Source organism: Emydura macquarii, unplaced genomic scaffold (assembly GCF_026122565.2).
Source record: "Emydura macquarii macquarii isolate MOO-44397 ecotype Brisbane River unplaced genomic scaffold, CSIRO-AGI_Emac_v2 contig_3506, whole genome shotgun sequence".
In the NCBI taxonomy this organism is placed as follows: Eukaryota; Metazoa; Chordata; order Testudines; family Chelidae; genus Emydura; species Emydura macquarii.
In genome coordinates this window covers 6,962,958-6,975,680 of record NW_027133643.1, presented here as the reverse complement: position 1 = coordinate 6,975,680, position 12,723 = coordinate 6,962,958, and the positions used below count along the sequence as shown (strand labels likewise).

The 12,723-nt window shown below is 40.5% G+C and overlaps 1 protein-coding gene across 1 annotated transcript in view; it reads left to right on the top strand.

Annotated features, from left to right (window-relative positions):
* Window positions 1–10,664, top strand: part of FYB2 (FYN binding protein 2) — a 38,008-nt gene extending 27,344 nt beyond the window's left edge. Inside the window, exons 13-19 of the mRNA XM_067535558.1 lie at window positions 2,058–2,150; window positions 4,728–4,756; window positions 5,893–5,950; window positions 6,460–6,546; window positions 8,174–8,270; window positions 10,295–10,454; window positions 10,627–10,664. Coding sequence (XP_067391659.1) covers window positions 2,058–2,150; window positions 4,728–4,756; window positions 5,893–5,950; window positions 6,460–6,546; window positions 8,174–8,270; window positions 10,295–10,454; window positions 10,627–10,664 — 562 coding nt within the window. The remainder of the gene's footprint in view (window positions 1–2,057; window positions 2,151–4,727; window positions 4,757–5,892; window positions 5,951–6,459; window positions 6,547–8,173; window positions 8,271–10,294; window positions 10,455–10,626) is intronic.
* Window positions 10,665–12,723: the final 2,059 nt, after the last annotated feature.

The window sequence follows — 12,723 nt, the reverse complement described above, 5'->3', positions numbered from 1 at the left end:
CACTTGTAATGTGTCTGTTGACTACTGGATATAAGAACATGTCTTACAACTGTAGAAGAAATATTGATTTTTGTTATTTGACATTAGCTGACATTTACTAACTGTATTTCCAATTATTAGCTCTGTAAAATGCACCCTTCTAAAGTGTATCTGACTGAGCCCTTGACTATAGCAAATGTTGAGCCATTGCTCCACGAAACTTCTTAAAAGGGGCACCTGATGGCTGTTTTTATGGTGCAGAACGTGGAGTTATTTATCCTGTGCATATGTATCTCCTCCTTTTCCTTATGGACGTGTAGACTAACAGGTTTAAACCCAGATGCAATTTAACTTACAGCTTGTGTGAGGAGAGAGTATGAGAAGTTTTGAAGCCTAGGGGATGGGGAAACAATAGCAACAGTATTATTTGCAATAAAGGTGCATCTAGAGGCACCAGTCAAGACTCTGGTCCACTGTCCTAGATGCTGTACTGTACATCCACACCCAGTCCCTCCCCAAAAGAGCTGTATGGTCTAAATAGACACTACATAAATCTAGTAGCAGAAATCTAGCTTTATTATCCTCATGCTACAGATGGGGAAATGGATTGCCAAGATCGCCCAAAGAAATTTGCAGCAGAGCTAGGCATTGAAACTCAATTTCCTGAGTCTTAGTTCAGTGCCTTAACCACAAGGCCATCCTTAACATAAGCTTCCTGCCAGTACAATGGGCAGGCAGTGCCCAAGAAGTTGTGCTCACTGTATTTAGTACTTACTTATCTAGATCCCTCTATCTAGGTTCTTTTTAAACACTTCAGTATAAATCCACCATGGCAAATAAGCTTTGCTACACCCCTGTGATGCAGGCAAGTATAATTCCTCCTGTCCTAGAAAGAAACTGAAGCGCAGAGAATTTGTCTTGCCCCAGGCCATGCAGGATAGAGATCTATGGTGAAGCCTGGAACAGAAAGAGGTCTCCGACTCCCAGGCTTGTGCCTTAACCACAAGATTGTCCTTCCATCTGTAATGTCTATCAGGAACTGTGCCAAGGGAAATATTTTATCAGGGATTTGGAGTTCCACAAAAACACTCAATTTCTGAACGTGGTAGGAAAGGAAATTGACACCTTTTTCCATTAGTGATTAACTGGCTTTGAAAAAATCCCCATGTGTGAACTAAAACCAATACAAGAGCGAGTTTAGAATCCAGACCCCAATCCAGCAATGCACTTAAGCATGTTCTTAATTCTAAGCAAATGACTTGAAATTAGATGATGGTTTCTAACCGTCAGGGGAGTGAAGTTCTGGAACAGCCTTCCAAGGGGAGCGGTGGGGGCAAGAAATCTAGCTGGCATCAAAACTAAGCTTGATAAGTTTATGGAGTGGATGACATGATGGGCCAGCTTAATTTGGCAAGTGACTGATCTTTGACTACTAGCAGTAAATATGCCCAGTGGCCTGTGATGGGTTGTTAGATGGGGTGGGTTCTGAGTTACTACAGCGAATTCTTCCTGGGTGTCTGGCTGGTGAGTCTTGCCCATATGCTCAGGGTTTAACAGATTGCCATATCTGTGGTCGGGAAGGAATTTTCCCCCAGGGCAGATTGGCATAGGCCCTAGGGGTTTTTCACCTTCTTCTGCAGCATGGGGTCTGGGTCACTTGCTGGTGGATTCTCTGTACCTTGAAGTCTTTAAATCATTATTTGAGGACCTCAATAACTCAGTCTTAGGCTAGGGGTCTATTACAGGAGTGGGTGGGTGAAGTTCTGTGGCCTGTGTTTGTGCAGGAGGTCAGACTAGATTATCATAATTGTCCCTTCTGACCTTATAGTCTGAGTCTATGAATAGTCCCACTGACGTCTATGGGACTACTTGCATGGTTAGAATGAAGCACGTGCTTGGGCCCCAGTCCTGAAAAGCACTTGAGTGCTTCTTAGGGTGTTATTCCCGCTTTCTGAATAGAGGACAATCTCTAGCACTGCCAATATGGCAACTTTCACAGGCATTCAATCTTCTTAAGTCTGATCCCCCCCCCCTTTTTTTTTTTTTTTATTTTAAATGTGTATTTTCTTCCTACCTAGTTTGGACAGAATAGAAAAACTAAAGAAACTTGGACAGTTTTTCAAGAAAGACAAAATGAAACTGAAGAATGCCAAGATGAAGGAAAATCGCCGGTAAGAAAATGTTGGGCAGACAGCTCCCACTTAGTTCATGTTTGGAGACTATAAATAAAGGGAAAAGTGCATAGTTCTGGACTTGCTTTGTAAAATCTGCCTAAAAAGTCCTTTTATGACCAGTAGCTGTTCCATAAGAATTGCCATAATAGATCAAACCCAGGGTGCTTCTGATCCAGTATCTTGTCTCTCTCAATGGACAGCACTGGACACTTTAGAAGAAGGTGCAAGAAACCCTGGAGATGTCAAGTATGGAATAATCTGCAAGTTCCCTCCTATATCCTAAATCATAGATTGGCTAATGTCTTGAAGCATTATAGTCTTTATATAGTCTTTATTTATTTATTTATTTATTTATTTAGTCTTTATATAGTCATTATAGTCTTTATATAGTCGCTTTATCATTAAGCACCCTTAACGAATCCAAAGAAAGATGATGCTTTCCATTGGGGTATGTCACACAGTACATCCATTTTGATAATCTATTATTTTTAAATTGTTCTAGAGACATCTGTTTTACTCATGAAATATTCTAAGCCAATATGAAACATTTGGTTCCTTTTAGAGTAATAAAAGTAGGCATCTGACTTCTTCCCCCTGCACCTCATTTAAAAACAAAAAAATCCCTGGGCCTGATTCAGATGCGAATTTACAATGGTGTAACTCCAGGGAAGTTCCTCTGGATTTAGATCAGTGTGAGGTCAGAACAAGGCTCTGTGAGTCATATCTATCACTCTTATGGGCACCAATATCAATGTCTCTTTTCACCTTTTGCCTTAATTAGGAGAAATTAAACCCAAATCACTGGATGGGAGGATAGTGCACTAAAGACCTGAGTCTGAAGTCAGTGGAAAGCTTCCCATATACTTCAGCGGGTTTTGTGCCTGACTAATCCATGACCTCGACCAACTTTTTTTTTAAATGACTTAACTCAATCAAATACAATTTTGAATGGAAAAAACAAGGATGATATTAACTTCGTCAAGGCCGAGTAGGTGTTACTGTTTTCCCCCATTCTGTGGAGAGCTAAGTAAAGCTCCAACAACTTCCTCTCTCTGCACTGCTGATGAAACCTTGAAAAATGTTGCATGTCTGTAATAGATGGCATAGGTGGTGGGCAATATGGTATTCGCAGCACAGAGACTTGTATGTGCTTACGTGTCACCTGTAGATTGGGAAAGGTGGCACCTAAGAGAAGAAGGCTTGTTTTTCACATCCAAGCTGGCAATAGTATCTGATAAGGAAGAGGAGACTATTCAGTCTGTGGTATAACAAGTTAATGACACATGAAGAAGGAATATTGTGTGCCTTTTATAGTGTTCTTTCGAGTCCTGTTGGCTTGATATTCAAGATGCTGGCTTATTGGAGAGGCCACCGAACATTCTGTTGTGAACGGAATTACCTTCTGCCCGTTTCTCACTTCATGAATGCATGATGGTTGACTGCAAAACATAAGACCTCTTAACCCCTCTCTGCACAGCGCCTGCAGTCAGATGAAGCAGGTGCACTATGGTGACATACTCTTTTGGCCCCAAAAACGTCTGTGGTTGGGTTTTTGTCTAGCTTTAAAGGAATACAGCTGTGTTTGGGAAGTGTAGTGGGAGCTACAGTCTGACAGGTGTTTGTCACCTGACATCCCTTTCTAAAAGTTGTCTGCTTTCCCTAAATTCAAGTGCTGGTTATTAAGAACAGTTGTGTATATAAATGGCTGCATGTTGACAGAATGACTGGCACCTGTGTGTATAGATAATATTTTGCACATGGAAGTGTACTTCCATTGTCTAAAAAAGGAAGGTGTGGGTCTTTATGCGACTGGTACAGTACGTTTTCTTTCTTCTTTTAGGTACGCACCCAGCATTTTAGGCTGTCTTGGGTTTTTTATTTCTGTAGAAAGCTCTGATGTAAACATGCTTGCCTCATTTCTTCAAGTCTGTTTTCTCTCTGGTTCCTTTGTTGTTCTCTCACTCTTTTAGCAGTTCTATAGCAAGGAGAAGCCAAATTATTATCATCATAATGAGCTACCATGGTGTGTAAGCTTTCACACTATATCTTCTTGTATCCCAGAAAAGAGTTCTGAACCCTGCTGTGGAACTTGTATGATGACCTCCTTATTAGGCCTTAGCTATGACTGCATGTTAGCTTATGGATAGATCCCAGGCATGCCACCCTCATTCACCAGTAGGGAAGAAATACTTGACCACTGTCCGCTCTTTTCTTCCTTCTGAGTTTTGGTATTTGAGTAGGCGCTTTCATTTGTGGCATCACCATAATAACCATTTTAGATGGTGTGCCCGCCTCTGTAGCGTTGGAGGTCTGGAAAGTGTTCAAGGGTATGTTAGTCTCTCCTTTCGTATTCTGTGTCTCCCTGTCTTTTAAAGGGTTTAATGGATCATTGGGAGTCAAGGGGGTGAGAACATTATATCTTCTAAATCCTGGAGTATTCAGGATTCAGAATGGATTCAGTCTGAATGTAGAACTATCCTTTGAACAGTTAACCATGCTGTTAAGATGGCTGTTTTAACATGTTTGTATGTCATTATTTTTATTCTCATGTGCTCTCTCACCCTCTCTCCCCAGCATATTGTCCAGTTCAGTACCAAACTTAGGTAAGCCATGTACGTGTGTCTGAGTGAAATCATAGAATATTAGAGTTGGAAGGGACCTCAGGAGGTCATCTAGTCCAACCCCCTGCTCAAAGCAGGACTAACCTCAGCTATATCCTCTGGAAAGAGAGCATTACATTAGAGTGTGTCTGGAAAGTGGTGGTATGGCTAAAATGGCTTATGGAAAATAGACTCCGTGTACTGTAACACTCTAAAATTGCTCTGTGGCGGTGTTTAAATTTAAAGATTTAATATAGGTGTGCCCTTCACTTGAGGTTTTGAGATGGATGTGGGGATGAGATTATTCTTGCACGGATGTAAGCTCTTCAAAAGACCTGTGGCCAATCTTGGAGCACCCCACTGCTCCCTGCAGTTTCGGTGGCAGTCCGGCTCAATAGAGCACTCCAGAATTTCTCTGATAGCTCCTGAAAATCTTTTGTGAAAGTCACTTCAGATCTTGAAGTGGAAAGGGCCAGAATTAAATCTGGTAGAAGTGGGAATGACTCCAGTGGGCTCAGCTGGGTTGCCTCCCCTTCAACCAGGTCTGAGTTGAGCCCTAGAATTTCATTTTCCTGTCAGAACAACATTTCCTCAGAATAATTGATAGGGCGTGGCTGTGCTCCCATGTTCAGGGGGGTAAATTGGGGCTCACTCCTTAGAAAGAATTGTCCAGTGGTTAGGGCACAAACCTGGGATTTGAGACCTGGATTCAAATCCCTGGCCTGTGTGATGCAGGACGTTGGGGTAGGTGATCGTAATAGTCCTTTCCAGTCTTAAAAATATATGGATTTTTAACGCAATTAAACTACTTGAAAGCAGAATGAAATCCCAAGCAGCTATATCCCAAGAACTGTAAATTTCCAGACAGGATTGCACTCAGGGCCCAATGGCACTCTTTCAGAAATGCCTTTGGGTGTCTAATTATTTCTCCCTAGTCACCTGTGCCTGCTCATGGGGAATTCTTCATCCTTATTAGTGCATTGAGAATCCTTCATTGCTACAACATTTAGTTTCTTTGGATTGATACTGTTTTAGACAGGCTAGTCGCAGTCCCAGTTTTATTACAATTGGTGGTTTCAAATACTGTACTCAGATTAAAGTTTTCTGACCCACTGTTATGCTGCATGTTTTGATAACAGATGTGTCCCAGGAAAACATGGCATCTGATGACCTTGATGAGGATAAAAAAAATGCAAAGTAAGTAACCCGTTTTTACAAAAGAGGACAACTTCTCTAATATTTCTCCAAAACAGGTTCTGAAAGCAACATTCCTTCTCAAGTCTGTGGCATACCATATCAGCCTTCAGACATACCATCTCATTGTGCCTTTTATAAGCTAAGCGATGTAAAGTGAAGTCTTGACTCCTTGTGGCTAGTGAAACTATCCATAAGAATATGGGATTTAATGCCCAATCCAACTCTTACTTGTCCAGTTGCATTTTGCCTTCCACAAAATTTCTACCTGTAATCTTAACTAGATAATACATGCTATATTTCTTCCTTTTCAGCTATGGAGTAGTATTGATGTAAAGTAGTATAAACTGCAAGGTTCCTGCATTATATATTTACGTTTCAGTGGTGTGTGAAATGAGGTTTTTGGTTTTGTTTTTTTGTTTTTGTTTTTGTTTTTTAAATAAAAAACTTTGTGCAACCCTTCTGTTTCAAATAATTTTTTTATAAATATCAATTGTTCCTTTTTCCCCCAGAGAGGATGACAAACACAAAAATTGGAAGCTAAAATTTTTGATGCTGAAAGATAAAAATCAAACAAGAAGCAGTGAAGATATAGAAAGGTACTGAAAGATCTTTATTTTTATAATTTTATGTATTTTTCACAATTTAATACAAGGTGTCAGTCATCCCAGTCCAACATTATTTTAAGTTTAGACTCTTGTGTGAGTGTGAGTGAGAGAGTGAGTGTGAGTGTGAGTGTGAGTGTGAGTGTGAGTGTGAGTGTGAGTGTGAGTGTGAGTGTGAGTGTGAGTGTGAGTGTGAGTGTGAGTGTGAGTGTGAGTGTGTGAGTGTGAGTGTGAGTGTGAGTGAGAGAGAGAGAGAGAGAGAGAGAGAGAGAGAAAAAATCCTTTCACTTTGTGAAATTTCCTGAAAACTGTGTGCAAAAGTTTGCAGAAACTGGGCTTGGAGGAAACTTGTAACCAGGGGGGAGGGAATTCTTTGAGGGCCTTTTTTCCCCCAGGGTTTTATCCTGCAGTTCTGTAGCCTCTCTTCTTCTCCCTAGTTGAGGTTGGAATATATCCACCTAGTGCTCTGCTGTGCAATGCAGTGGTACAGCTCCTCAACCTAATACAGCCTCTTTAAACAAGCATTTGAGACCAAAGTAACACTGGTTGGTCTGTGCTTGGAGAAAACACTGGCCAGAAGACCTATCTCATGAGACTTCTCAAGGATGTACACACAAATGGGCAACATCCACCCAAGCATGTACTGTGTGGCAAGTTGGCATGTAAATCTACAGTCCTCCAGCATGCTGCACAGTGCCTGCCTGTGTGGATCCCGCTGAGACACACTAAAACTTCGCTAGTGCTTATTGATACACTGTAGGTAAAAGCATCAGTACAAAACCTCTAATACATTCCCTTCATCTCCCTCACACCCCCCGCATTCTCAAAGAATTGGTTTTGTGGGTTTGGCCCTCAGGTTTTCCCACCTGGATTTAGAACAGCAAACAGGAAAGTATTTTTAAAGTAATATTAGAAAGACAAGGTGGGTGAGATAATATCTTCAATTGGACCAACTTCTCCTGGTGAGAGAGAGAGAGGGAAGATTCAGAGCTGGTGTAAATTGTCATAGCTCCACTTAAGTCGAAGACTGTAAAGGCTTATTAAGTTTGTAGCCTTTCTGATTTCTAACTGTTGTACATTATTCCTTCAGAGCGCTATGCTTCTCCACTGATTTTTAAGAGGGGAATGATGTACTGCTTTGCTAAGCAGACTCTCACTCCCAAACTGTGTCCCACAGCTTCATTTGGTCTCTACCCAGATCAGGGCCTTAAGTGTCCATTAAAAACTTAAATGGGAGGCTGGGCGGGGGTGGAAATTGTTAAAGGGAGAAAGCTGCCCCATTCTCCTCCTGCCCTACCTCCATAAAAATTAAATTAAACCATTTAAAATGCTCTCTAGTGACTATATCCCTAAATAGCATAGCTTTATGCAAAATGCAGGTATAAAATGAACCTGTCACTGGGCTTAGATTGATCCAAGCTGCACACAGTTCTGTTTTTAATACACTCTATGAGAAGACACTGATACAATCACGATCAGCTTGCTTTTGTTCTTGCAAGAATTTATTCCAGACTAAATTAGAATTATTCAATGCTGCTATATGCGTTGTGCAATGTTTCATGCTGCTTCACTCACTGACGAATTAAAAAGGAACTGCTAAGTGTCTCCTTTCTTGATGTAGTCTTTCCTCTAGAAACTTCTTCTTCAAAGTTAAGAAATATAACATAGAAAAGAACAAGATGGCAAAAGAAGAGAAGTTATTTAGAGAGGCATTTATGGTACGTGTTCTTTTTCCCTCCTCTTTAAAGAAAACATTATTAGAGTTATCCTTTAGCACTGCTGATTTGTGTGATACTTAAAGGATGGGCCACTGAAAGTCATCAGTCTATATCCCTGGTACACAAGATACTTTTTACTTTGCCAGCAGCATCCTATATTCCAGTCCCTTTAAAAGACCACACACATCCCTTTGCAATCTAGTATATCTCTCAATCTTATGCAACTGGGGATGGTGTGGTGGGAAAGGAGCTGAACGGCTGGGGCCCAGTAGACTACACCCAACTGGCTGAGAAGCACTGACGAAAGAAACTTTAACCTTTTCATAACGCTGTACGGTGTAGTAAGACACCCAAGACCATAGGTGCTGGGACTAGGGGGTGCTGGCAATGCCGGCTTGAAGTGGTTTCCATTATGTACAGGGTTTACGGTTTGGTTCAATGGCTCTCAGCACCCCTTACTGTACAAATTGTTCCAGCACCCCTGCCTAAGACTTTGTGCCGTAAGTCGCACTGTTGAGTTCATGTTATGGTTTATAGCAGCAGCATTACCTGTTTTGCAGTGTCTCTGGGAATCTAGGCCTCTGCAACACACAAACGTAGCTTTAATTATTAACATCATTCAAGCACTGCCTGCTGCAATAGGGAACACAGTTGTGGCTTAGTCTTCTTGACTGGTTAATTAAGTCTCTCTCAGCGGAGAGGTTAGTCTCGTGGGGAGGGGGAATATGGAGGTCCTGCTGCTAGGAAGAAAGTAGGAATGGTAAACAAGCAGATGCCCACAGCTTCAGAATATCCACAGAGTTAGGAGAGCCTTCCCCAGGGGGAAAGAGAATGGATCTCTCTCAACCTCCTATCAATACCTCTTAGTATGGAGAGGCAGGAATTGAGCTGCCATCTGCTCTCTCTGGGAGGAGCTGCAGTGTGGATTAGTTTTATGACTGCAGGTTGTCATGGCAAGTTATGACTACGTTTCCTCTGAGAATTCTTGTTCTACGATGTGTTGCTCTGGCCTGTATCATTGTGAAGCATGTGTGTGTTTTTAATGGGGGAATTTTTGGATCAAACCCAGGTTTGTGATTGATACCAAGGGATGTGAAATAAATTCTGTTAGATCATCTAGCCCAGTGGTTCTCAAACCTGGGAGGTGCAAGCTGTGTGCTTTCAAAAAAAATTTTTTTAAATGTATTTATTTTGTTTAAGAGCTCTGGCTGTCATCCCTGGGTGGCTGGGACTTGTGCAGAAGGATTGTGCACACCTGGGAGGCAGGAGAGAGGAGATAAAGGGGACGGCCAAAACAAACTTGACTGCTGCACCCCCCCTGCCAGCCCTCCCTTGCCCGGCCTGGAGCTGACTGCCAGACATCCCCCAATACATACGCCTGTGGCGGCGGCGGCAGCAGCAGCTCAGAAGTAAGGGTGGCAATGGGGTGCTAAGTTGGCTGTGAAAAGTGATCTTGACAAATATCACTTTTTACTTGTCACCCGTACTTTTGCGCTGCTGCGGTATATGTACTTTTTTTTTGTCGGCGGATGGGGAGGGCGAGGAGGGGAAACGCTAAAGTGCTGCAGACACAAAGAGAGGTGTGATGAAATAAATTGGAGAACCAATGATCTAGCCCGTCTCTCAGCCTGTGCAGGATTGTTCTTTAAAGCACATCATCTAATACTTTGTCCAGTGCACTTTTAAATGTCCCACGAGATGGGGCTTCAATCACTTCCTCTAGAAGGCTGTACCATAGTTCTAATAGATCTCACTCTCCAACACTTACATGGGCATTAAGGAAACTCCTTTTTAAAATGCAGTTTAATATACTTAATTTGTGATCCCTTGTGTACAGCCCTAAAAATTCCTCTCCTTCTTTGGGTTTTCAAGGTCTTTAAACACTTGTAATAGTTCTCCCTCCAAATCACCCTAATCATTGTTTTACTAATGTACTTCCATCTTTGAGATCAGGAGATAAATATTAGGAATATAAAGGGCCTAATATTTAGTGACGTATTTTTTTTAATTTTTTTTTTTTTTAGTATAATAAGGATATCACAGTCATCAACACAGCAGTTGCACGCTGTTCTAATGTCTCAAGCAAAGGCAAACTTGATTTATCAATCACAGCTGGAGAGCAACTGGATGTTATTGATGTCACAGAAAATGATCAAATAATATGTCGCAATTCCGAGGGCAAATGTAAGTTTGCAGGGGTGGTTTAATGTTATGGGGGATCAATTTTTTTATATCAACTTTATGAGGCAAAGATATTTAGAAAACTGCTTCAGGCAATTTGTGGCTAGCAGTGCAAGAAACAGACAAAGTTGCAGATTAATAATTTGTATATTGATTTTTTCCCCCCCCTTCTTAGATGGGCATGTGCTATTGGAACATTTGAATTTCAGGTAAATCTGGATTTATTTTTACAATTCCTATGTTCAAAATTTTTTGATGTATTGAAGTGCATATAGAATTTCTATTTATGGTAGGAAAGTTGTGTTTAATTTTTTTATATAAAAATATTGTTCACTCCAATATTTCCCTATTTAACAGTACTGAGCAGAACTAGCAGTAGTAACTTTTAAGCAGTAATTTACAGCTGTACTAATGCTAGTCTAACTGCAGCTAAAAATACACTGTGCCAGCATTAGACTGACATAAATTGATGTTGCTTCTCTGGAGTCAATGGAGCTATGCCAATTTACAGCAGCTGACCATGCGTTCAATATTTATATACATTCAAGTTTACTATTAATAGTTTAAAAGCATCAGATGGAAATAAGTAAATAGGCGAATATTGCAACAGAAAATTCTATGCATAGAATAGCCTAGAGATGCCTATTACAGTAAGGCGCCTATTACAGTAAAACTGTTTCTTTTTTGTGAACAGACATTAATATTGGTCACCTGATGAAGGCCAGTCTCTTCCTGTGGATTCTTGCTGAGAACCTGCTTTAAGCTTCCCAAAGATGGTGCAGGCGTGTCCGCACCTACTGCCTGTGGAGAGCTGATATGAATGTAAATTAAAAATATAGCTTTTTTCATTTAAAAGGATCTATATATAATATATATATTTTTAAAAGATGAAACATGTCTTGCTTGAGTAATAGTGTACAGCAGGTAGGTAGCTAGTGCAACTTTAGTGAATTATCCCAGTTAACTATTTCTAGTATTGCTGATTTTTCTGTACATGGTCTATCTTACTTGTGAATACACTGTATATGGCTTAAAATTTGTAGAGTAGGATTCTTAATATTTACTAGGAATTCACTCTGCATAAGGATGTGTTACTTGTCAATTTCTTAACAGTGTTGGAAATGTAAATTTCCTGATGGAATTTTTGATGCATATGTATACAAATTATGTATTCTAATGACCTAAGCTATGTTTCTGGATTTGAGCCAGATATTGGGTTGTGAAATGTTTGGTACTGTTGCTGGGTTAAAAGATACACCAGCAGTAGAAAAGTTACCTGTCTCTTTAAGAAATATTCATTTTAAAACTAGTTGTAAATAAAACACTAATGCAGAATTCACTTCATTATATTGGTACTTCACTTTGGAAAGTTAGATTGCTAGGCGTACTAGGGGCATATTTCAAAGGCAGACATGGCAAGTGCCTAACTCCCATTGACTTTCAATGGGAGGAAGGTGCCTCATTGTCATTAGTGCATTTACAGTCTGGCCAAACAATAGGAGATCAGTTAATCATTTTAAAAATCTGCTTCTAAAAGGGGGAAGGAATACATGGACTAGTAGTGGCTTGCCTTTGGCCTACTATATATAGTTACTAGTCCTAAAATGAGTAGGTATGTAATCTGGTGCGCTTCTTTTCTAAAGGACCATGAGGAAATGCTGCTAAGGAAAATAATCCAACTAAGGCACTAGATCTGTGCGATGTACATATTAAAAGTTTTTCAAGATTCCATGGCATGAAAAACCTGCATCTATGATTTGAATCTCCTCCTTTATTTACAGTGAGCTGAGTAGTCCTAAAACCTGCTAGATTGTTTATTCAGAAATAATTGTTTTCCATGCCTATCACAACAAAAATGTTCACTCCACAGTTATTTCAAGGCTGACATGGAAAACTTCAAGAAAACAGAGTAAATATTTAGCATTTACTTAGCAGTAGATACACAGGGATTTTTATTATTATTTTAACATGTGGTTACCATTAAGTGTGCTGGCCGGCATCCATACTTCCTAAAAAACTTTAAGCATGCGCAGCGTTGCAAGGTTGCCAGCACAAATATTTAGACTTCTCAAAATCTAGATGGACTACTCGTGGAGCTGAAGGGTTCATCTGGTTTCAGGCCAGATTGGAATTTGTATTATGTCCTTCATCTCCAGCCTTTTCAGTGTGACTATAATTCGGCAAGTTGCCTTTGCAGCTTGCCTCTCACTTTCTTCTAGAAGAATATAAGGTCTGATTCTGATCTGAGTTTTAGCCATGCATTTGCATCTGA